This window comes from Pantherophis guttatus, chromosome 5, assembly GCF_059756535.1.
Source record: "Pantherophis guttatus breed Tessera chromosome 5, ASM5975653v1, whole genome shotgun sequence".
NCBI lineage: Eukaryota > Metazoa > Chordata > Lepidosauria > Squamata > Colubridae > Pantherophis > Pantherophis guttatus.
The window spans coordinates 9,191,230-9,216,319 of NC_142067.1; the positions used below are offsets into that span (position 1 = coordinate 9,191,230).

The following is a 25,090-nucleotide window of genomic DNA, read 5'->3' on the forward strand; positions in this document are numbered from 1 at the left end:
ACTGATATAGGCCTCTGCCTGGAAGCCCAGCTACCACTACTAAATGAATATAGTAGTCAAATTATAGCAATAGTACGCAGAACAGGTTTTTTTTAAAAAAAAATTTATTTGATTTATATGCCGCCCTTCTCCGGAGACTCAGGGCGGCTTACAATGCGTTAAGCAATAGCCTTCATACTTTTGTATATTTATACAAAGTCAGCTTATTGCTCCCAAAAACTGGGTCCTCAATTTACCTACCTTAGAAAGGATGGAAGGCTGAGTCAACATTGAGCCTGGCGAGATTCGAACTTACAGTAATTGCAGGCAGCTGGTGTTAATCACAATGCTATTTAGTCTGCTGAGCCACCAGGCCCGTGATTTAGTTCCTAGTATGATCTGATTGCTTATTTAGTATCCTATGACTATTACTAAGTGTTGTATCTTATGATTCTTGATGAATATATTTTTTTATGTACACTGAGAGCTTATGCACCGAAGAAAAATTCCTTGTGTGTCCAATCACATTTGGCCAATAAAGAATTCTATTGTATTGTATTGTATTGTATTGTATTGTATTATTCTATTCTACTTTATGCTATTCTTCCTCTTCCTCTTTCTGCTCTAATTCTATTCTATTCTATTCTATTCTATTCTATTCTATTCTATTCTATTCTATTCTATTCTATTCTATTCTATTCTATTCATGTTTGTTTTAAATTCCTTTCAAAAATCAGTTCCTAAAACTGACACATACAGGGTTTTGTTCTTTACGAGCCCCAAAATAAACGCTTTATTTGAAAGCAGCTTTCCAAAATCTAAATTGGGGTGGTGGGTGGAGAAAAAACAAGGGCATGAGGGATCTGGGGCCGCCAACTCGCGCCCGCTGCGCATGCGCACGGGGCCGCCTTGGACATTTTCTCCGACGGTGTGGCTTCTATTTTTTGGGGGAGGCGGGAAAGCTTTGCGACACCATAAGAGGGGAAACCTGTTTGCGCTTTACGGCGGAAGAACTACTGTAACAGGCCGCCCGGCAGGTCTCTTCTGCGTCGGCGCGGGTTCCTCGTCCGCGCTTTACGGCCGGGCGCGAGGGGCGTGGAAGATGTCTGAGAGGAGGCGTGGAACCGGCGGGAGAAACGAGGCGCCTGAAGCGGCGGCAACGGCAACGGCAACGGCAACAACGGCGACGGCGGCAACGGATATGCCGACCAAGAAGCAGAAGCTCAGCAGCGACGAGAACAGCAACCCCGGTGACCTTTCGGGAGACGAAAATGTGAGCGGCCCCCGGCGAGAAGGCAGTTGAAGGGGCTTTTCGCCTTCCCGGCCTCCTTGGGGAAGGTCCAAGGTGGTCGGGGCCCAGGCCTAGCCGGTCTCCTAGCAACCATGAGGGGGGGAGGCTGGGGATAGCCCTTCAGAGAGATGTGGCTACCAACTCCTATCACTCCTCCCCCGCCCCAGATATGGGGATGATAAGCCAGGAGAGTGAAAAAGGGACTTCCAACTTCATTATTCCCAGCTTTGTGATGGGATTGTGGGGATGATAGGGTTGGAAAGAGAAGGTGGGACTCTAATCCCATCGTTCCCAGCCTTGTTATGTTGGCTGGGGATGATGGGGTTGGAGAGTGAAGGTGGAACTCTAATCCCATCATTCCCAGCCTTTTTATGTTGGCTGGGAATGATAGGGCTGGAAAGAGAAGGTGGAACTGTAATCCCATCGTTCCCAGCCTTGTTATGTTGGCTGGGAATGATAGGGCTGGAAAAAGAAGGTGGAACTCTAATCCCATTGTTTCCAGCCTTGTTATGTTGGCTGGGAATGATAGGGCTGGAAAGAGAAGGTGGAACTGTAATCCCATCGTTCCCAGCCTTGTTATGTTGGCTGGGAATGATAGGGCTGGAAAGAGAAGGTGGAACTCTAATCCCATCATCATCAGCCTTGTTATGTTGGCTGGGAATGATAGGGCTGGAAAGAGAAGGTGGAACTATAAATCCCATCATTCCCAATTTTGTATGTTATTTGGGGATGATGGGGTTGGAGAGTGAAGGTGCAACTGTAATCCCATTACTCCCAGCTCAAATACAGGTAGTCCTCAATTTACAACAGTTCATTTAGTGACTGATCAAAGTTACAATGGCTCTGAAAAAAGTGACTTATAACCTCACAGTTACCTTTGCAGCATCCCCATGGTCATGTGATCAAAATTCAGATGCTCAGCATCTGGTTCATATTTATGACCTTTGCAGTGTCCTGGGGGTCATGTGATCACTTTTTGCAACCTTTTGACAAGCAAAGTCAATAGGGAAGCCAGATTCACTTAACAACCAGGATACTAATTCAAAAACTGCAGTGATTCCTTTAACAAATGTGGCAGAAAAGTCGTAAAATGGGGCAAAACTCATTTACATTTCTCACTTAACCTAAATTTTGGGCTCAATTCTGATTGTAAGTGGAGGACTATGTGTATTTTGACTGTGGATGTTAAAGGCAGAGTTGCAGTTCCTATCATCGTTTCCATGTGTTGATTGTGGATGATGGGTCTGGAAGCACCAGTTTGAAAAGGGAATGGCTGTGCTCCCTCAGGTATATTGTAATATAATCCTCCCTTAAGTTATCACCTAGGGACAATGGGCATTCCCTGGTAATAGATTTTATTTTCATAGGTAATAAGCCTATGTTAAAATAAACTTATTGAAATAGAAAATAAACATGTCAGGGATAAGCTTCTTAATTTGTCTCTATTTTATTTTCAGAATATTCAAGCATAATTGGATTTATTGACTTTATTGACTTGGAATTGACTGAATGTCCCTCCCCAGACCTTGGACTATCTGGATTACCCCCAGGCCGTGGACTTCCCCCAGCTTAATTAATTAACTGATTGATTAGATGTATTCACCAACAGAACTTCTTATTCTGCGAGACTCCCCCCTCTCGCAGGTGTGGCCCTCTACTTTATCAAGGGCCTACCTTTATGACGGGCTTTGGCACCCCGAGAGGTGGCATGCTGCAAAAAGGGGATTGAGGGGTTTTTTAGGGAAATTTTTTGATAGATTTTTAAGGGATTTTAAGGGGTGGGAGGGTTGTGTGGGTTTGGGGGTTAACCCACGGGGGGAGGGGTCCGGCCCAGCTGTTAGTGGGGCCACGGAGGGTGCAGATTCCGGGGGTAAGGGGGACATTAGAGTCCATTCTGTCGAGGGCTTTTCTATCAATGTGTTGAGTGGGAGGGGCAGATACGGCGGGAGCAGGGGGCCGCATCATGTGGTGGGGGCGCGCACTCGCTATCTTCGAGCGGTGGCGCGCCCCGGTCCCCATAGCCCTTCTCGTATCCCAGGCAGTTCAGACTCTCAGGGCCCGAGCCTTCGGCTGCTGTCGTGCAATGCCAGGTCCGTGGTAAATAAAGCCCCCCTCATTTGCGATCTTATTCAGGAGGGGGGAGCGGACCTGGCAGGTATTACGGAGACCTGGTTGGGCCATGAGGGGGGGGTTCCCCTCGTGGATATGTGCCCACCAGGTTTCCGAGCATTCCATCAGCCGAGAGCTCAGGGCAGGGGTGGGGGGGTGGCGGTTATTATAAAGGAAAGTCTTGATCCGAGGGAGACCACTGTTCCACAGATAGCCGGATGTGAGTCCCTTTTTGTGAGATGGGGTCGTGGAGTACAGATGGGCTTGTTGATCACGTACCTGGCTCCCTGCCGCGTGGCAACGGCCCTGCTTGAGCTGCTCAACGTCATAGCTGAGGTGGCGGTTGGTACCCCCAGACTTCTAGTCATGGGGGATTTCAACCTGCCATCTGTCGGCGAAACGTCTGAGGTGGCTCGGGAGTTCATGGCTTCCATGACGGCCATGGACCTTACTCAGTTAATTCATGACCCCACTCACATGGGTGGACACACTCTGGACTTAGTTTTTGTCTCTGGTCAGTGGTCGAGTGGCCTTGATACAGGGGATATAGTCATCGAACCCTTGTCATGGTCTGACCACTCGCTCCTTCGACTGGACTTTCTAACCGCTGCACCCCGCCGCAGGGAGGCGGGACCGACCAGGTGGTTCCGCCCCAGGCGCCTGATGGACCCTGATAGGTTCCAGATGGAGCTTGGGCCATTTCCTGAGACTATGACTCATGACTCGGCTGAGGACCTGGTGGCCGCCTGGGATAGTGCGGCTGCCGGGGCCTTGGACCGTGTCGTGCCTTTGCGGCCTCTGACCCGGCACCGAACTCACCTAGCTCCTTGGTTCTCCGAGGAGCTTAGGGAGATGAAGCGCCGGAAAAGACGCCTGGAGAGTAGTTGGAGGACCAGCCGCTCCGAATCCGACCGAACACTGGTGAGGTCTCATATTAAGACCTACCTAGTGGCAATAAAAGCGGCAAAATCTAGCTATTTTGCCGCTCTTATCGCGTCATCAGATAATCGCCCGGCCGCCCTGTTTAGGGTGACCCGCTCCCTCCTCCATCTGGAAGCGCGGGATGACCCCTTGCAGGGCCGAGCTGAGGACTTTGTGCAGTATCTGTATGACAAAATTGCTCAGATTCGGGAAGGGCTGGCCTCTGACTGGGTATGTCCGGATGGGATGACTGAGGCAGGTCTTGAGAGTGTTATCTGGGGGGAGTTCGATCCTGTGGCTCCCGAGGACATGGACAGGGTCCTGGGACGGCTGAATGCGACCACATGTTTATTGGACCCGTGTCCCTCCTGGTTGGTACTGGCTTCCCGGGAGGTGACACGAGGCTGGCTCCAGAAGATTGTTAACGCTTCTTTGAGTGAGGGGGTCCTGCCGGCCGCTTTGAAAGAAGCGGTTGTGAGGCCCCTCCTCAAGAAGCCCTCTCTGGATCCGGCTGTTTTGGCTAACTATCGTCCAGTCTCCAACCTTCGCTTTGTTGCGAAGGTTGTTGAGAGTGTGGTAGCACAACAGCTTCCCCGGTACCTGGATGAAACTGTCTATCTAGACCCGCTCCAGTCCGGCTTCCGACCTGGGCACAGCACGGAAACGGCATTGGTCGCGTTGGTGGATGATCTCTGGAGGGCTCGGGATAGGGGTTGCTCCTCTATCCTGGTCCTGTTAGACCTCTCAGCGGCTTTTGATACCATCGACCATGGTATCATGTTGCACCGGTTGGCGGGGTTGGGGGTGGGGGGCACCGTTCTGCGGTGGTTCTCCTCCTACCTCTCTGACCGGTCGCAATCTGTGTTGACGGGGGGGCAGCGGTCGACCCCGAGGCACCTTGCTTGTGGGGTGCCACAAGGGTCGGTCCTCTCGCCCCTTCTGTTCAACATTTATGTAAAGCCACTGGGTGAGATCATCCGTGGCTTCGGGGTGGAGTTCCATCAGTACGCTGATGACACCCAGCTGTACATCTCCACCCCAGGCCACCCCAACGATGCCCTTGAAGTGATGTCCCAGTGCCTGGAGGCCGTGCGGGCCTGGATGGGGAGAAACAGGCTCCGACTCAACCCCTCCAAGACCGAGTGGCTGTGGCTTCCAGCGTCCCGATATAGCCAGCTGACGCCATCGCTGGCTATTGGGGGCGAATCACTCGCCCCCACGGAGAGGGCTCGCAACTTGGGCGTCCTCCTGGACGCACGGCTGTCTTTAGAAGACCATTTGACGGCCGTGGCCAGGGGGGCTTTTTATCAGGTTCGCCTGATACGCCAGTTGCGCCCCTTTCTAGATCGGGACTCTCTACGCACAGTCACTCAGGCACTAGTCACTTCCCGCCTGGACTACTGCAACGCTCTCTACATGGGGCTCCCCCTGGGGTGCACCCGGAGGCTCCAGCTGGTCCAGAATGCAGCCGCGCGGGGGATTATGGGGGCGACGAGGCGCTCCCATGTGACACCTCTCCTGCGCGAGCTGCACTGGCTCCCGGTAGTCTTCCGGGTGCGCTTCAAGGTGTTGGTGACCACCTTTAAAGCGCTCCATGGCTTAGGGCCGGGGTACTTACGAGACCGCCTACTGCCACCAATAGCCTCCCACCGGCCAGTACGCTCGCACAGAGTGGGCCTCCTCAGGGTGCCGTCCGCCAGACAATGTCGGCTGGCGACCCCCAGGGGGAGAGCCTTCTCTGTGACGGCGCCCACCCTCTGGAATAACCTTCCCCCGGAGTTACGTATAATAACAGACCTCCGGATTTTTCGTCGGGCCCTGAAAACTTATTTATTTCAACTAGCTGGGCTGGCTTGAGCTAAATTTTAAATTGGTTTTAAATTGGGTTGTTTTAATTTACGGCCAGAATATCTAATTATTTTAATACTGTTTTTTAAATTTTGTATGTTTTGTTTTTACTTAGGCTGTGCACCGCCCTGAGTCCTATTTGGAGAAGGGCGGTATAGAAATTTAAACAAATAAATAAATAAATAAATAAATAAAACGGTCATTCTTGAATTCAGAGGTAGCACTGGCTAGGCAGAAGGTTTCTGTCCTAGTAAGAGTTTAGCAACCCAGTCAAACCAATTTATTGGCCAATATTGAGAATAGAATAGAATAGAATAGAATAATTTTATTTCTATACTGCCCTTCTCCCGAAGGACTCAGGGCGGTGTACAGCCTATTAAAAGCACAAGACAAACATCAATTAAAATAATTTAAAATTATTAAATAATTCGGCTCAATTTAAAACCCCAGAAATTTAAAACACCCAATTTAAAATTATTATGTTGATAGCCCAGCCTGGCGGAACAACAGGGTCTTGAGTGCACAGCGAAATACCCGGAGGTCGGAGATCTTATGCACTTCCGGGGGCAGTTCATTCCACAGGGCTGGGGCTCCCACAGAGAAGGCCCTCCCCCTGGGTGTCGCCAGCTGACATAATTTGGCCGATGGCACCCTGAGGAGACCCTCTCTGGGAGCGAACTGGCCGGTGGGAGGCTATTGGTGGCAGAAGTTGGTCTCGAAGGTACCCGGGTCCTATGCCATGGAGCGCTTTAAAGGTGGTGACCAACACCTTGAATCGCACCCGGAAGACCACTGGGAGCCAGTGCAGCTCGCGCAGGAGAGGTGTCACGTGGGCACAACGAGTTGCACCCATATTTCCTAGCAAAACCATCTATTGATTTTAATTTTAAAGCAAAGCTTGGTGCCCAGAGTCTGAAAAAGATACTGGAGCCTATTGCTTAAACTTTCAACATGCCATACTGAATGTTTTATAAAATGAAACAAAAATGGCTGTTTGCAAACATGCTGGTCCCTACTGGGTTCATTATTAATTTCAGTTGTTTGTTTATAAGTGCCAGTATTATGAAGCAGGATTATAAAAGGCCGAGTATTTAATGTTTGTAGAATATTCTTAGCTAATCTATTCAGAAACTTGTGTTTTTCCAATCATTCTGGAAAATTTCTGCATTTCAGACATTGCTGTTGCTGGTTTTAGTTTGTTATGAAATCCATCTTGTTTTTTGTTTCCAGGATGATGCTGTTAGTATAGAGAGTGGTACTAACACTGAACGCCCTGACACCCCTACGAACACTCCGAATGCTCCAGGAAGGAAAAGTTGGGGGAAAGGAAAATGGAAGTCAAAGAAATGCAAATATTCATTTAAATGTGTGAACAGCCTCAAGGTATTTGCAGGCTTAAGTATTTCATGAGTTTGCTGCTGCCTGATTAAATACTATTTATTTTTTAATCAAATTTGTATGTCACAACATATTTTGATGGTTATCAAGGTACAAAAACACAAATGCAAAAATCCTAAAACAGGTAAAAACTCAAAACATAATGTATAGCATCAGATCTTGCCAAAGCTCTCTTGAAAAGCTCCATATTCAGCTCTTTTCTGGATGAAAGGCAATCTTGGAAACAAATGAATCTTCAACAGAAGGTCAGAGGGTCAGCCTTATCACCACAAAACAGGGCTTCGATTCCCCCATACCTCCTTAAAATGGATACTGGTCCAACTTGGTAGAAAGCTTCTCACTCCCAAAATTAGAAAAATCGTTAAAAAAAATTAATGTACTTGTGCATTCTCTTTGTGAGATAATAAGATTGCTCAAGATATATCCTCCAAGTACTAGTTATACCACATTATTGTTACATTTTCAGAAAATCCATCTCTTTTCATAGTTTTTTAAAAATATCTTTGTTACAAGTTCAGATGCACCTTATTGTTATGGGAGGTATACCTAGATATAACTGGAACAACAGGAAATTGTATTTTAGCTGTTGACAGGAAATTGAAGGGTGCACTTTCTTTTGGGGGAATGGTTAAGAACAGCAGCTGAACATTATAACTTGGGTTTCCTTCATGACATTCTTAGAGAGGACTAGAAACATAGCCCTCATACTCAATACAGAAGCTATAGCAATTGTTTTTATTTTGGATAAAAGATATTTAATTGAAACAGATTCTGGAGTTGCTTCTAGACTCAATTGTTGAATTCAGTCTCTATTCTTTTAGCCTCTTTTTTTTTTTCTAAACCTTTCCTTCCTGTTCCTAAAATGCTGCCTAAGAGTTTTATATATTAAAATGCCCTAAAGATGTCCTTGTCTCTCAGGCATTTCAGGAACATAATCTATAGAGTTTGCAATTGGTTCACCACTGCTGTTCTTCAGGATGCTTTTCTTTGTCCCAAGAAAGGCTGCTGCCTTTGTATCCCCATAGTTGTCTTTCATCCAAATGCTGGTAGCCCTTGACTTACGACCACAATTGAAACCAGAATTTTTGTTGCTAAACAAAGTGGTTGTTAAGTGAGTTGCACCCAATTGTATGACCTTTCTTGTTAGGGCTGTTAAGCACATCCCTGCAATTAAGTGAATCAGGTGCTTGTTCAGCAAATCTAGCTTCCCTTACTGAATGTCATGACTCCAGGATGCTGAAACCATCGTAAATACATGCTGGTTACCCAGCACCTGAATTTTGGTCACATGACTGGGGGATGCTGTCATGATTGTTAAGTGCAAGGACACTTACATACAAAAATGTAAGTCTTTTTTTCAGTGCCACTGTAACTTTAAACAGTCACTAAATGCATGCTTGTAAGCCGAGGACTGCTTAGCTGCTGAACCAAGTCCCAAAATTCTGGGAGTTGAAGTCCACAAGTCTTAAAGCTGCCAAGTTTGAAGACCTCTGGTCTAGGAGGAAGGTATCTAGTGTTCTCCCTCTGATAATACCACCTCTCCATTTTAACACTTTGGGGAAGGGGTCACAAGTTTTTACTTTGGTAGATTAATCATTTTGTAACTATATGGCGTTCAGTATTATTTGTGGGCATGCAGTATCCTTTCTATTACTGACCCTTATTTAAAAAAAAGGTTAGAAAATGAATTTCAGTCACTAAGTAATATGGTTTTAAAGTGCGACATCCTGGTTGCTGTCCTAACCCATTGACCATGCAGGTCGTTAAGGGAGGTCCTCATGTGACTGGAGTCTTGTAGAAGCAGGCCAGCGGGTAAGAGCTGTGGATGGAAGGGCAGGGTGGATGAGTGAGTACTGCAGGCAGACGTTACTCCTGTGGCGGGCAAGGATGGGCAATAAGCGTGGGAAGGCGGTGGGAGCAGTTATAGAGCAAGGATGGGCAGAAGTGTACTATGGAGTATGAAGTCCCCGGGATCCCGTACTCCATAGTGGGGCTTCTTGGGAGAAAATGAAGTAGGAGAAACTTATAGGATTTTGTGGGAAGCTGACAGGAAAGGTCACAAATGGTAGGTATGTGACTGCAGCTTACGGCAGTGACATAATTGCAAGCCAGGCACCCAAGCGCCTGGATTGTGACTCTGGGAACATTGCGATGGCCAGAACTCCGAGGACTGGTCGTAAGTCCCCCTTGTTCAGCACTGTCATAGTTTTGAAGGGTTCCTGAAAAATGGTCTAACTCGACTATCTGTACAATAATTTTGTTAAGCCTGTTTATGTCCCTTCTGAGCTTGTTTTAATGCTGGATGAAATGCTATGGTTTGAACTTGACTTGCGGTTTCCTTTTCAGGAGGATCACAGTCAACCATTATTTGGGGTGCAGTTTAATTGGCACAGCAAGGAAGGCGATCCCCTGGTCTTTGCCACTGTTGGCAGCAACCGAGTGAGTAGCTTCTTAAAACTTGCCTTGGACATCTTTCTTTCCAATACAATAGATTATCTGTAGTTTAGGGAGGAACTTGGTACTCTCTGAGTTGAATTGTTTGCTTGCAGATGTTTCATTACTCAACTAGATAACATCAGCAGCAAACCCCACACTCACTTGCAGTAATGTTGTTACCTGGTTGGGTAATGAAACATCTGCAAGCAAACAACCAAGCTCAGAGAGCACAACAAACTCCACAAACTTCCTTTCTTCTTGACTTCCTGAGGGACCGCTGTCCCACTTTTGAAAGTTATAGAGTGCCGTTTTCGGAAAAGTTGAACAGTGCCTTTGAATTTATGAGTTGACTCTTGGAACTTGTGATGAATTGAGACAGCAGGGAACAAAGCTGGCAGTGGTTTCTGACTGCAGCCTACCGAGTGTGCCTCGGAAGCATAGGCTTTTGAATGAAAAGCAGTGGACATTGTTCCAGTGGGGATATGGGGAGCAGAGAATTTCACCAGAGTTTAAAAATGCAGCCTAAGCTGATTAAATTGTGACTTGTTATTTATTTGTATTCCATCTTTTAAAATTAGTTTTACAAGCAATTCAAGGCGGAAAATGCATCTGGTATCTTAACCGATGGATCCAACTGACTGTCTTGCTCTGTGTCTTTTTTATTACACTGTATGATATAATTTTGCAGCGGGAGGACCATAGGTTCGCTTGGCTCCCCCAAGACTTATATTGTATCTGTTGTTAAACACACACATCTATAGGCACATAGATATTCAAGGTTACATTGATAGATCTGAGCAGATCTGCAACAGGTGAAATAGATTATGGCTGGATAAATACATTGTGGGCCTATTTAAATTAAGCTAGTTGTGTACCTTTTCTTTCCTTCCTGCTGCTGAGAAAAGTTACCTTCGAAGTTTTCAACTTTGGTATGGAAAGGCGTAGCTTTAACCTCTTGTGTTTTGTCCATCTGCAGGTAACTTTATATGAATGCCATTCCCAAGGAGAAATACGGTTATTGCAATCCTATGTGGATGCTGATGTATCCTTCATTACATACGTTTCTAGAATTGTTTTCAGGGAGGCATCATATTTCTCTTTTTTTAACTAAGCCATGTCACAAAATCAAAAAAAATTCTCCAGAGGGGGTGAAATAAAACGATGCTCTGTCCTATGGGATGTTGGATCTTACTGCTTATTAGTCCCAACTGCATAATGATGTCTGTTTTCTTTCCCCCTTTTGTCCCTTTTTCTCATTTTTCCATGACACATGGTTTCCTTTGCATATGTTGCAGTTCCAAAGGGATTGACAGCATCACTGGAGTTTTCTGCTATGGTTTCTTAGGGTGGTTTTGAGCACATCACATTTCCTGAACCTGCCTGGAAGAACGGGTCACTTCATAAGGTTCTGTAGTAGTAATAAGAGCTTATAAACAATAAGAAATATGCCATCAATTGTTCTATATTCAAGATGCTATTTAAGTATTTTGAATGCTTTGCCAAAATATTTCTTTTACTCGGAGGAAAGCCTATACCTAATTAAGAGTGTTGCTGGAAAAAAAGTAAATGTTGATATATATATATATTTGTGATTACAAATGGTCCTAACCAGTGGTGAAATCCAATTTTTTTTACTACCGGTTCTGTGGGCGTGGTTTGGTGGGCTTGGTGGGCGTGGCTTGGTGGGCGTGGCAGGGGAAGGATCCTGCAAAATTTCCATTCCCACCACACTCCAGGGGAAGGATACTGCAAAATCTTCATTCCCTCCTGACTCCGGGGGGGAAGGATACGGCAAAATCTCCATTCTCAGCCCACTCGAGCCAGCCAGAGGTGGTATTTGCCGGTTTTCCAAACTACTCAAAAATTCCACTACCGGTTTTCCAGAACCTGTCAGAACCTGCTGGATTTCATCCCTGGTCCTAACTATTTTGTGCAGTACTTCCTATGTTGTCGTTTCTTCCTTAAAGTTCTTTTTGTTTTATCTCCTCTGGCTTTTTTTTTTTTTTTTTGGACTTACCTTAGTGCTGGTTATTCTATTTTTTTAAAGAAAAAAGTACTTTATTCAGGAACCTGTCTGAAATGCTATAGGGTTTCCTGCTTGAGCACAGGGTTGGCCTTCCAACTCTTGTTATTCCGTGCGGAGTTACTGTGCCAGGCATAATTGTGGGAAATTAAATCCTGCATTTCAATATCCCAAATTGGGAAAGGCTGGCATAAAAGCTAATATAGTAGATTGGAGTATGTAATGAACCCCTCTGTATTTCAGAGTCCTGAGAATGTGAGCACGGCTAGTAGGAGCTATAGTTAAGAACAGGATAAGGACTGTGATTTAGAGAAACGGGTTTCAGAAGGATTGAAATGACACCCAGGGAACAGTTTAATAGCTGTTTTGCAATTTCTAGCAATCCTTTCACTCATTTTCCAGCCTCTGCTGCCTCCAGAGTTTATCCATTCCCTTGACCTCATATGAACTCCTCTGCCTCCTCTTTTAGCTCCCTGGAATAGCCTTCTCCATCTGGTGTCCTCGCATCAAATCTGTAACTATGCAGGGAATTTATGGGAATTGTTCTCCAGAAACATCTGGAGAGAACTAAGCCAGAGAAAGCTGCTGCAAAGCTGTGGGCTGTTAATATTTTAATGGCTGCTGCACATGTTGAACATAATCATCCCTTGGCTCGTAACTGATTTTTATGTCAAATGGCAAATCATTTGTGCGAACGACTGAAGGAATAAACTATCACTAACATACTTTTTAAGCTGCCACTTTTCCCAAATGAGTTTCTTAAAGCATTTTTTTATCCCTGTCAGTGGAAAGTTCGTAGTTGTGTGTATTGCACTTAACTACATACTTCAGGCAGATGAAAACTTTTATACTTGTGCGTGGACTTACGACAGCAATACAAGCCATCCTCTTCTGGCAGTGGCTGGCTCCCGAGGCATTATTCGAATAATTAACCCCATTACGATGCAGTGTATAAAGGTGAGTTGATCCCAGAGATAAATATGAGGTTCAAATACTGTCTCTGGCCTCTTAGTAGAAAATATGTAGGGTGAGATGGGGACCAGAGAGGTCATGCTTTACCATGCAAGAGGTTGAAGTTCAGCCTCTCCAGGAAAATCTGTGAAATAATCCTGCCTTAAACCATTCAAGATTAACTACAGATAGTCCTTGAGTTACAACCATAATGAAGACGTCACAGTCATAATTTGTGATAGTCACCCCCATGATTGACACTTTTATACCTTTTTTGAGGCGCTGGTAAAATGACTGCCACAATCATTAAAGCGAAACAATGGTTTACTATGGGCCATTTTTGCTGAAACCGGAAGTAAGTACTGGTTCTCGGCAAAACATTAGTAAGATGTCATGTGACTGGGATGCTGCAAACAACTGTAAATTCAGGCCTATTGCTGAGTGTCCAATATCATGTGACTGGGTGGGCTGGCCATTGGAACTTCAGAGCCAGGTCGTAAGTATCCCCAGGGAAATCTGCCATAACTTTGAACAGTCACAAATCAAGGACTGCCTGTACTGGACTAGTTGCATCAGAACTCTGGGATGGGATAAGGCAGGCTTGTGTGTTGCCACAAGGAAACTAACCTCTGAATTTTATTGCAGCACTATGTGGGCCACGGAAATGCAATAAATGAATTGAAATTTCACCCGAGGGATCCAAATCTTCTCTTGTCTGTTAGCAAAGGTAGGAGAATAAATTCCTTTTAACAGTTTTTATGAGTAATATACTGTATTTGTGGCCTTTTTTTGTACCAGCAAGAAGGAGAACAAGGTTGGCTGTGAAATTAACAAAGCATCATATTAAAAAGTTATAAAACTTCAATGGTGGATAGAGAGTATTAGAAAAAGCATACTCCATTGTTTTATAGAGTGCTGTTAAGAGAGAGATTTATTATTGGCTAGATAGAACTTGAGAAAACGGAATAGCCAGTTGTAACAAAACATTGGTTAAGGATTTTCAAGAACAGTGTGAAATTAGTTTAATCTAATAAAAGATTGTATTGCAAGATTATTGGGCACCTCATTGTTTAAAAATGAAATTGACTGCCAGGTTCATTATACTAAAAGCGTAAAAAGGGCCTGGTGGCTCAGCAGACTGATAGCATTGTGATTAACACCAGCTGTCTGCAATTACTGTAAGTTCGAATCTTACCAGGCTCAAGGTTGATTCAGCCTTCCATCCTTTCTAAGGTAGGTAAATTGAGGACCCAGTTTGTGGGAGCAATAAGCTGACTTTGTATAAATATACAAAAGTATGAAGGCTATTGCTTAACGTATTGTAAGCCGCCCTGAGTCCCCGGAGAAGGGCAGCATATAAATCAATTTTTTTTAAAAAATGGAGGAATTCTTTCTGATTTCGCATAGATATGTCCCACTTCTATTTTGTTCTGGTTTAATACCCCTTTCTATCAGCAGTACAAAGATCAGCAACATTTAAAGACAATTTGAAATCTATCAGTTTACAAAGAAGGTGGATTTCCTGATCACAAGGCACAAGAAAACAGTATTATCCTTTAATGTTCATGATTTTGTTCCCTACTGTAAGCTATGGTCAGACTATGGTTTATTACGCAAACATGATATTCTTAGCCTGCACAGTTTGTAAAAGAGAAAAGGCCACATTGATAAATGAAAAATCACTATGAGCCACAGGAGAATGAATACCTGGCGCTCAAATCACCTGTTTGTTGGCTAGGGTAATGGCAGCAGTGCTGGGGCTGGCAGTGGTAGGGCCTAGATTAGGTATAAGAAGCACTCATTGGTGCATCTTTGGGGATGGCAGTGAATTTATTGATTTATTTAAAACCATTAGTAGGCCACATGTTCTGCAAGGCTATTCCAAATGCTGCTTATTTACATTTTTCTCGGAAGCAGGGACACCACTGAGGGATGCTGGGATATGTATTCAGCAATATCGGGAAAGCTGTCAGTTGCTGTTCTTTAGGCTAGTGAAATAAGATAAGCTTGAACTATAGCCTTAAACCTTGTGTGGTTGCAGCAAGTGTTACATTTTTTTTTTCCAAAATAAAACTCGGAATTATTGAAAAGCTTGCTTTATTTCAGAGAGAGAGCAGATGCTTTCTTTTTGTAGCTGCACTGAAAATTTATACCACTGAAAATTTTTTCTTTAGAAGTAAGCTATGGTTATTAAATAAGCCTGAAGAGACACCCCTCCCCCCCCTCTCTGTTAGATGGAAGCTCTTTGGCAGCCTAGATGCTTGAAATCTCATGTGATATCTGGGCCTATTTCTTTTCATTAAGCATTTATATCTCTCTGGCATCTCTAACTAACCTTTGATGTAGTTCACTATAATATATAGTTATAAATGAGGAATATGTTAATGGTGAGTTACATATGGATGACACAATCTAATCTGGTTTCTTGTATTTTACTAGATCATGCACTCCGATTGTGGAACATTCAGACAGACACTTTGGTTGCGATATTTGGAGGGGTCGAAGGACACAGAGATGAAGTTTTAAGTGCAGTAAGTCCAATACTATTATGTGGTTTGAGAAACCCTTTGGAAATCATCTTGACTTTGATTTTTGTACTGAAATTAAACTTTATAAACTTGAGAAAACTTAAACAATTACGAACACTTCATTATAAGGTTCATTTGGAGATGGGAGCGTTTTCTGGGGTGTTTTCTTGCTTTGCTTTGAATATTGGATGCAAAACTTAAAAGCTGTGCCTTGGTGTGTTTTGCATACAGGATTATGATCTGCTTGGTGAGAAGATAATGTCCTGTGGCATGGATCACTCTCTAAAGCTCTGGCGAATCAATTCAAAGAGAATGATAAATGCCATCAAAGAATCCTATGAGTACAATCCCAATAAAACGAATAGGTAAGAAATAGTCCTATCCCAGTGTTATACTTCCCTTTTGAGTCTAAAAGTCTCCTTATGAAATCATGTATCCTCCAATGTACAACTGGTAAATGAATGGATTTAGAAACGGGTTAATCTCAAAACTGAGAGCTTGGGCCTAGATTAGGAGTAGAGACACCCAGGTTCTTATCCATTGTCAGTCACAAAAGTACATTGGTTGGATCTGGACCAATCACTGCCTCTCTTCTTACAGGTTTGTTTTTTGAGGGGGACGAAAACTCTGGATTTATACTACTATACGACCATCATGTGCATAGGATTCTGACTTTTGCACCTGTATTTCATTTTATTGGGTTATGTAAGACTTGCTTTATAGAATTTTATAAAAGTGCCCTTTACTGAAACACTGAAAGGGTAAAGCTTTATAAATCAATATCAGCATTAAAAACCAATAACGTGTTTTTGTTTTCATACTTTTGTTTAACGCTCAAATCAATTCCTTAGCTCACACATGAAAGGAAACTGTATTCCATACATAAATACACGGACATCATTTGGAGGCAAGCAGTATTACGCAGACAGAAAAGGAGTAAGAAGTAGTAAAAAAAATAAGAAAAAAAGGGGGGGAAAGACAATAGACTAATGTTATTTTACAGTACCGTTCATTATGTCTCTCCAGGCCTTTTTGTCATTTCCAAGTATCCTTATATCTACCACGTATTTTTTTTACCTTTTGCTTTTTAAAGTCCTTAATTTCTTCCTGAGGATCACTTAAGTATTCCATTGCTAGTGCATTCAACTTACTTACATGTTTCTTATTACATACCAGTTTTCTTAGATATTCAAGAAATTAGAATAGCTTCACTGAACCTGGGACATAAGAAGAATCGTACCAATGTTTGTTTTTAGACTCACAATACGTTACAGGTAGTTCTTGATTTATGACCACAATTGAGCCCAACATTTTTGTTGTTAAGCAAAAAGGTTGTTAAGTGAGTTTTATCCCATTTTACATCTTCCTTGCCACAGTTGTTAAGTGAATCACTGCAGTTGAGAAGTTAGTAACACGGTTGCTAAGGGAATCCTTCCCCATTGACTTTATCAGAAGGTGGTCACATGATCCCGGGACACTGCAACCGGAGTTTTGATCCGGTGATCACTGGGATGCTGCAACGATTGTAAGGGTGAAAGTCCCTTTCTTACAGTGCCATTGTAACTTCGAACAGTCACTAAATGAACTGTTGTAAGTCGAGGACTACCTGTATTTATATATTGTGTTTAATCAGAGATCAATAATTGTATTTAAACATACCAGTAATGGTTGCATTCAGTGCAGGCCTCTTCTCCCAATTTTTCCTGTTTTTTCATGTCTCCCTTTTCTCCGCAGGCCCTTTGTTTCTCAAAAGATTCATTTCCCTGACTTCTCTACAAGAGACATACATAGAAATTATGTAGACTGTGTGCGATGGCTGGGTGATCTGATCCTTTCCAAGGTATTTCTTTCATTTTAAAATTACTTTTTTTTGTTTCCATTATCTGTGTTTTGATATCTAGAAGGCAGCTTAAAAATAGGTTACTGTCTGAGGTAAATAAATTGTAAAGTATAGATCTATGCCCTGTTGCTAGTTCTTTCCAAAATAAAACACAGTTGTTAATATATGTTAAACATTTCATATTAACTGCAGTTTGGGTTAATGAGAACATTTTTGTCACTAATATTGCTTTTTTATTTTTTTCTATTTCTCTCTGCAGTCCTGTGAAAATGCCATTGTATGTTGGAAACCTGGCAAAATGGAAGACAACATAGATAAAATTAAGCCCAGCGAGTCTAATGTGACTATTTTAGGGCGATTTGATTATAGCCAATGTGATATTTGGTATATGAGGTTTTCTATGGATTTCTGGCAAAAGGTAAAAACCATATACGGTTGAGCAGTAGAATAATACAGGTAGTCCTCAACTTGCGACCACAATTGAGCCCAACATTTCTGTTGCTAAGTGAAACATTTGTTAAATGAGTTTTGCCCCACTTTAAGACCTTTCTTGCCACAATTGTTAAGTGAATCATTGCACTTGTTAAGTGGGCAACACGGTGGTTGCATGAATCTGGCTTCCTCATTGATTTTGTTGGTCAGAAAAGCACATGACCCTGGGACATTGCAACCGTCATAAATACGAATCAGTTGCCAAGCGACTGAATTTTGATTACGTGACCATGGAGATGCTGCAGCGGTCGTAAGTGTGAAAAATATTTATAAATCACTATTTCCAGTGCTGTTGTAACTGAACGGTTGCTAAACAAACTGTTGTAAGTCGAGGACCACCTGTATAAGGAGTAACCCGGGGCTTTAATTGAATGTAAGGTACTGTGAAGCACCTTGAGTGTATGAAGGGTTCATCGGGATTGAACAGCCCATCTGTGTAAAGGAATTAATATTGAACAGGAAAATTCAGGGTGAGTGACTTGAGTCAATCAACTGTAACACGCATGTAATATGACAGACTTTTTAGGTTTTTGAGTCTGTCATGATTACATGGTGCTCTGTGGGCTTCATTACTGAATGCCTCTGGGTGATACGGGTGAACGAGAAACTGAAGGTAGTCTTCTGGTTATGATGGTGATTGGGACTGGGGCATCACATGACCGCTTCAGATAAATCCAGGCTGTCCTAGTTGCCATCATAACCCTGAGATGCACATGTTAAGTGGAAAGCAATGAGAGCCACAGGTAAGGAACATGGGGTATGAGAGGCCAGGCACCGGCCAAATGGGAGTTGCAGGAAGGAGTGTTTGAATCTCATTGATGTAATAGCAATAGCACTTATTTTATTTATTTTATTTTATTCAATTTATATCCCGCCTTCTCCTAGTGGACTCAGGGCGGTGCACAGCCAGAACTAAAACACATACCAATACAAAATTTAAAATTATTAGACTTATATACCGCTTCACAGTGCTTTACAGCCCTCTGAGCGGTTTACAGAGTCAGCCTGTTGCCCCCAACAATCTGGCTCCTCATTTTACCGACCTCGGAAGGATGGAAGGCTGAATCAGCCTTGAGCCTGGTGAGATTCGAACTGCCAAATTGCAGTCAGCCGGCAGTCAGCAGAAGGAGCCTGCAGTAATGCAGTCTAACCTCTGCGCCACCAGAGCTCTTCGGATGATTTTTCTGGGAAACGGGGAAAGCAATTCAGGTGTTCAAAATAGTATCGGCAATGGAATGAGAACAGTAAGTCAACAGAGTGGATATCCCAAAGAAGCAACTTAGAACTAAGGAGAAATTTCCTGACAGTGAGAACAATTAATCAGTGGAACAACTTGCCTCCAGAAGTTGTGAATGCTCCAACACTGGAAGTTTTTAAGAAGATGTTGGATAACCATTTGTCTGAAGTGGTATAGGGTTTCCTATCTAAGCAGGGGGTTGGACTAGAAGACCTCCAAGGTCCCTTCCATCTCTGTTATTCTGTGTCTGCTTTTTCAAGAGGCAACTGGACAAAGACAACAGATAATTCAGTCAGACTTCATTCTCGCCAGTCAGCAATGCTTGCTGTTGTGCCAATACTGTGTTTCCCATGTATTTCTAAAGTGAAGAATTCAGTCTCTTGGATGACTATAAGTATTTCCACTATGGAAAAGAAAGCTTAGTACAGAACATTTTCACGACTGGGGAATGGAATTTTTCTGGAACGAAGAATGCTAGAGGTTTCCAGGTTTTTTGGTTTTTTTTAAAGAACACACACAGTGTAAATGGTTTCTGCAGTTGGGAATCTACACATGTTCTTAATAGAGAACATGCTTGGCTGTAGCAAGCGATGACCTTATTAGTACACGATGACCTACTTTTAAATAGCTGAAGCCTTTGAATCAGCCTTGACAAGTTTCTACAGCTTCCTTGGCAACATTTTTTATAAGTGGTTTGCAATTGCTTCATTCGTAGGACGAGAGAGTGATGGACCCAAAGTCACCCAGCCAGTTTCCATGCCTAAGGCAGATCTAGAACTTGGGCTTCCTCATTCCTAGTCCAGTGCCTGAACCACTAGACCAAACTGCCTCTGTAACTTGACTGTATATTCACACCCCAAAAGTGGTGTTAATTACAATGGCTTCTTCACTTTACAGACTCTTACCCAATCTGGCGTGTTACAGCTGTGTTAAGCTACAATTTCAAGGTGATAGTCTACACTTTTGGAGATCACTGAACAGGGGAAGGGTGACCTATGTTGTAAATCAGAGATCCAGGCTTTTGCTCTGTGCGAAGATGTCTCTCTCACTTTCACAGAGAGCTTTATTTTTTATACAGTTTTTACAGGCAGACAAAAAAGGCAGGACAGTGTTCTAATTGGTAGAAACTATTCACCCCCCTCTCAAGATGCCATCTTCTGAAGGTGAGATAATGCAGATCAAAGCCAAAATGAGATCATAGAGCATGAGCTAAGGCAGTGTGCTGCTCTTAGCCTGGCACTACGACCTTTGACCTACCTCTACAGACCTAAACCACAATGTGTAGGGTTTTGTGAATTACTTCTGTTAAAAATGTTCAGCGGTACAAAATACTTCATTATAGCCTTACTAGAGAAGAAGGGACATCACCAGGATAAACCTCATTTGTACAGGTAGTCCTCAACAATCACAGTTGAGCCCAACATTTCTGTTGTTAAGTGAGACAGTTTTTAAGTAAGTTTTTTCCCATTTTACAATCTTTCTTGCCACTATTCAGTGAATCACTGCAGTTGTTAAATTAGCAGTACGAGTTTGAAGTGAATCTGGCCTTCCCATTGGCTTTGTCAGAAGGTCGCGAAAGGTGATCACATGACCCCAGGACACTGCAACTGCCATAAATACATGCAAATTTTGATCACATGACCATGGAGAGGCCATAACAGTTATATGGACAATGGTCATAAGTCACTTTTTTCAGTGCTGCTATACCTTTGATCACTAAATAAAAGGTGGTAAGTTGAGAATTACCTATACATTACTAAACCATAGTTCAGGACCATGGAGAAAGCCATTTCTCTAAAATGCTTACAAATGTGGAGTGATGATTCTATTACTAAAATTAGTACACAGCTTGAACAATTTATTTGGGGCAGGAATTAAGCTCCAGGCATTTATTGAGTTGCCTGAGTAGGAAGGGTTTGAATATGTGTTCGTTGAAGTAAATATGAATTACAACATCTCTGTAACCCAAAGTAGTAGGCTGCGATATTGAACAATACATTTTAGATCCTTTGATCCTTGTGTCCGTGGTACAGGATTGAGTACATGTATCTTCCAGATGCTGGCATTGGGCAATCAAGTTGGGAAACTTTACGTATGGGACTTAGAAGTAGAAGATCCACATAAAGCAAAGTAAGCATAAATAAATCTTTGATACTGTTCCAGTTCTTGTAAGCACTGTGAAACATGCACATATACATTTTAAAATGTGATGTTTAAAATTGTAGTTGGAAAAATGGATAGTTTTAATTGGTATGCCTTTTGTTCAACAATGAGGGGGGGTTGCCACTATAAAATAACTGGGATATAGGTACCTACTTGAACCCCTTAATAACTTATGTATGATCTCACTTTTATTTCCGATTTAAGAATGTACAGTAAACCCTCATTGTAATGCAGGGGTGTTAACTCAAGGCCCATTGGATCTTAGATCTGGCCCACGGGGCCACCCTGGAAACAGCAAAGGTGCCTCTGCCAGCAAAAATGGAGCTTGGGAGGGCTACCTGCGGCCGGCCCTCCTGAGCTCCATTTTCACTGGCAGAGGGTTGCAGGAGGCCGTTGCAGCTAAAAACAGAGCTCAGGAGCCCGTTTTCGCTGGCAGAGCGCTCATGCCACCACAGGCATCTCTGACATGAGTGACATGAAGCCGGCCACGCCTCCCCCCAAGGTCAAACAACCCTGATGTGGCCCTCAAATGAAATTGAGTTTGACACCCTTATTTTAATGAGTTGACTGAGGGAAACCCTGTCTCTTAAAGCAGGGTACCATTAAATTTAAATAGTTTTACTTATGTATATGTAAAAATGGGAATGGGATTTTGTCCACGTGATTTTTCACCTTTTATATGTGCTTAAATTAGTGAACGGGCTTCATGAATGCATGGGAGCATACAGTATATTGACACATTTTGGCTACTGCATCTGAATTTCTAAACAAGTATTTGACAGATAAAAATCAGCACTTCATGATTTTCTAATATGCCTGTAACAAATTAAGGATTTCCACAACCTGAACCTTTATAGACAGCATAGATTTAACTGATATAACCCCCTCATGGTCATTTACCAGAGCATACCTTTATCACAATTCCAAAAATTTAAGCCTAGATTAGGGTTTACATGCAATAACTTGGTAGAAGTATTTTCCCCCTTTTTTCTTCCATCAGCTTTTTTTTTAGCCTGGAGAAATATTTCTTTTTGAACGAATCCATGTGTTTAATCTGAATTATTAAACCAGGATCCATTTTTTCAAATTCATTAAATCTTGATTTATTTTACGTTTGGGCACAGTATTCTGTGAGGTTGTGGGAAGATGACTTCTTAAAATGAAGTTTAAAACATTTAGCTCCTTTTCTACGTTGTCCAAGATGCTTTCTTCCTTTCAAAGAAATGTAATACTTAATTTCTTTAATAGGTGCACAACTCTTACTCATCCAAAGTGTGCTGCTGCTATTCGACAAACCAGCTTTAGCAGAGATAGCAGTATCCTTATAGCTGTGTGTGATGATGCCAGCATCTGGCGCTGGGACCGACTTCGATAAATTACGGCTTCCTGAGACTTATGCTGCTTTTTTGCCATAATAATTTCTCACCTGCTGATACTGTAAACGCTTTCAGAGTAATCTTTCCTTGCCTCTGTCAACAGCTGAACTTAGAAATGTTTACATTTGATTTGGTAGGATTGTCCTTTTTTAAAAAAACTGCTTTTTTAATAAAAAATTATTTTTGTACATTTGAAAAAATTATTTTACTTTTGGTGTTTGAAAGCTGGAGAACTTCCTCTGTATTAAATAGATATTTGCTATTTTGTATATTTGTGAATTAAAAGACAAGCAGATAAAAGTTTGTGCATGTGAGAGAGACAGGTTTGATAAGATAAAGAGAACATTTTATGTAGGATTCTACAGGTGAAACTCGAAAAATTAGAATATCGTGCAAAAGTTCATTTATTTCAGCAATGCAACTTAAAAGGTGAAACTAATATTTTTATTTATTTTTATTTATCGAATTTCTATACCGCCCTACTCCCGAAGGACTCAGGGCGGTGTACAGCCATGAAATAAAACACATAAATATATAAAATTTAAAATCGAATAAAAATGAATTAAATAAATTTGGCTGAATTAATACCCATAATTTAAAATACCCCTAGTTTTAAAATACATTACAAATTTAAAATTTACATTTAAAAGGGAGAAGATTTAGGCGAGGCCCGCTTGATGAAATAAAAGCGTCTTCAACTCGCGGCGGAAGGTGCGCAGATCCGGGATCCTCCGTATCTCTGGGGGGAGCTCATTCCAGATCGTCGGTGCCCCCACAGAGAAGGCTCTCCCCCTAGGGGCCGACAGCCGACATTGTTTGGCCGACGGCACCTGGAGGAGCCCTTCTCTGTGGGAGCGTACTGGTCGGTGGGAGGCTGTTGGTGGTAGTAGGCGGTCCCGTAGATAACCAGGTCCTAAGCCATGGAGTGCTTTAAAGGTGGTAACCAGCACCTTGAAGCGCACCCGGAAGACCACCGGGAGCCAGTGCAGCTCGCGCAGGAGAGGTGTTACGTGGGAGCTCCATGTTGCTCCCATAACCACCCGTGCGGCCGCACTCTGCGCCAGTTGGAGCCTCCGGGTGCACCTCAAGGGGAGCCCCATGTAGAGAGCATGTAATATATGAGATAGACTCATTACATGCAAAGCGAGATAGTTCAAGCCTTGATTTGTCATACTTTTGATGATTATGGCTTACAGCTCATGAAAACCCCAAATTCACAATCTCAGAAAATTAGAATATTGTGGAAAGGTTCAATATTCTAGGCTCAAAGCGTCCCACTCTAATCAGCTACTTAAGCCATAACACCTGCAAAGGGTTCCTGAGCCTTTAAATATGTCTCTCAGTCTGGTTCAGTAGGAATCACAATCATGGGAAAGACTGCTGACCTGACAGTTGTGCAGAAAACCATCATTGACACCCTCCATAAGGAGGGAAAGCCTCAAAAGGTAATTGCAAAAGAAGTATGGTATCAAAGCACATTAATAGAAAGTTATGTGGAAGGGAAAAGTGCGGAAGAAAAAGGTGCACAAGCAGCAGGGATGACTGCAGCCTGGAGAGGATTGTCAGGAAAAGACCATTCAAAAGTGTTGGGGACTTTCACAAGGAGTGGACTGAGGCTGGAGTCAATGCATCAAGAGCCACCACACACAGACGGATCCTGGACATTGGCTTCAAATGTCGTATTCCTCGAACAACAAACAATGTCAGAAGCGTCTTACCTGGGCTAAAGGAAAAAAGAACTGGTCTGTTGCTCAGTGGTCCAAAGTCCTCTTTTCTGATGAGAGCAACTTTTGTATCTCATTTGGAAACCAAGGACCCAGAGTCTGGAGGACAAATAGAGAGGCACACACTGCAATATGCTTGAAATCCAGTGTGAAGTTTCCACAGTCTCTGTTGATTTGGGGAGCCATATCATCTGGTGTTGGCCCACTGTGCTTCATTAAGTCCAGGGTCAATGCAGCCATCTACCAGGAGATTTTAGAGCATTTCATGCTTCCTTCCGCAGACAAGCTTTATGGGGATGCTGACTTCATTTTCCAGCAGGACTTGGCACCTGCCCACACTGCCAAAAGTACCAAAACCTGGTTCAATGACCATGGGATTACTGTGCTTGATTGGCCAGCAAACTCGCCTGACCTGAACCCCATAGAGAATCTATGGGGCGTTGCCAAGAGAAAATGAGAGACATGAGACCAAACAATGCAGAAGAGCTGAAGGCCACTATTGAAGCATCCTGGTCTTCCATAACACCTCAGCAGTGCCACAGGCTGATAGCATCCATGCCACGCTGCATTGAGGCAGTAATTGATGCAAAAGGGGCCCAAACCATGTACTGAGTACATATGCATGCTTATACTTTTCAAAGGTCCGATATTGTTCTATGTACAATCCTTGTTTTATTGATTTCATGTAATACTCTTAATTTTCTGAGATTGTGAATTTGGGGTTTTCATGAGCTGTAAGCCATAATCATCAAAAGTATGACAAATCAAGGCTTG

General features: G+C 43.0%; 1 protein-coding gene across 1 annotated transcript; it reads left to right on the forward strand.

Annotated features, from left to right (window-relative positions):
* Positions 1 to 964: 964 nt before the first annotated feature.
* Positions 965 to 22,792, forward strand: EED (embryonic ectoderm development). Its single transcript, XM_060686192.2, has 12 exons — positions 965 to 1,252; positions 7,379 to 7,531; positions 9,893 to 9,985; positions 10,959 to 11,024; positions 12,837 to 12,962; positions 13,602 to 13,683; positions 15,396 to 15,487; positions 15,716 to 15,849; positions 17,219 to 17,324; positions 17,584 to 17,742; positions 21,110 to 21,183; positions 22,465 to 22,792. Exons 1-12 carry the CDS (start codon positions 1,082 to 1,084, stop codon positions 22,589 to 22,591), a joined length of 1,383 nt encoding a protein of 460 aa, XP_060542175.2. The 5' UTR covers positions 965 to 1,081; the 3' UTR covers positions 22,592 to 22,792.
* Positions 22,793 to 25,090: the final 2,298 nt, after the last annotated feature.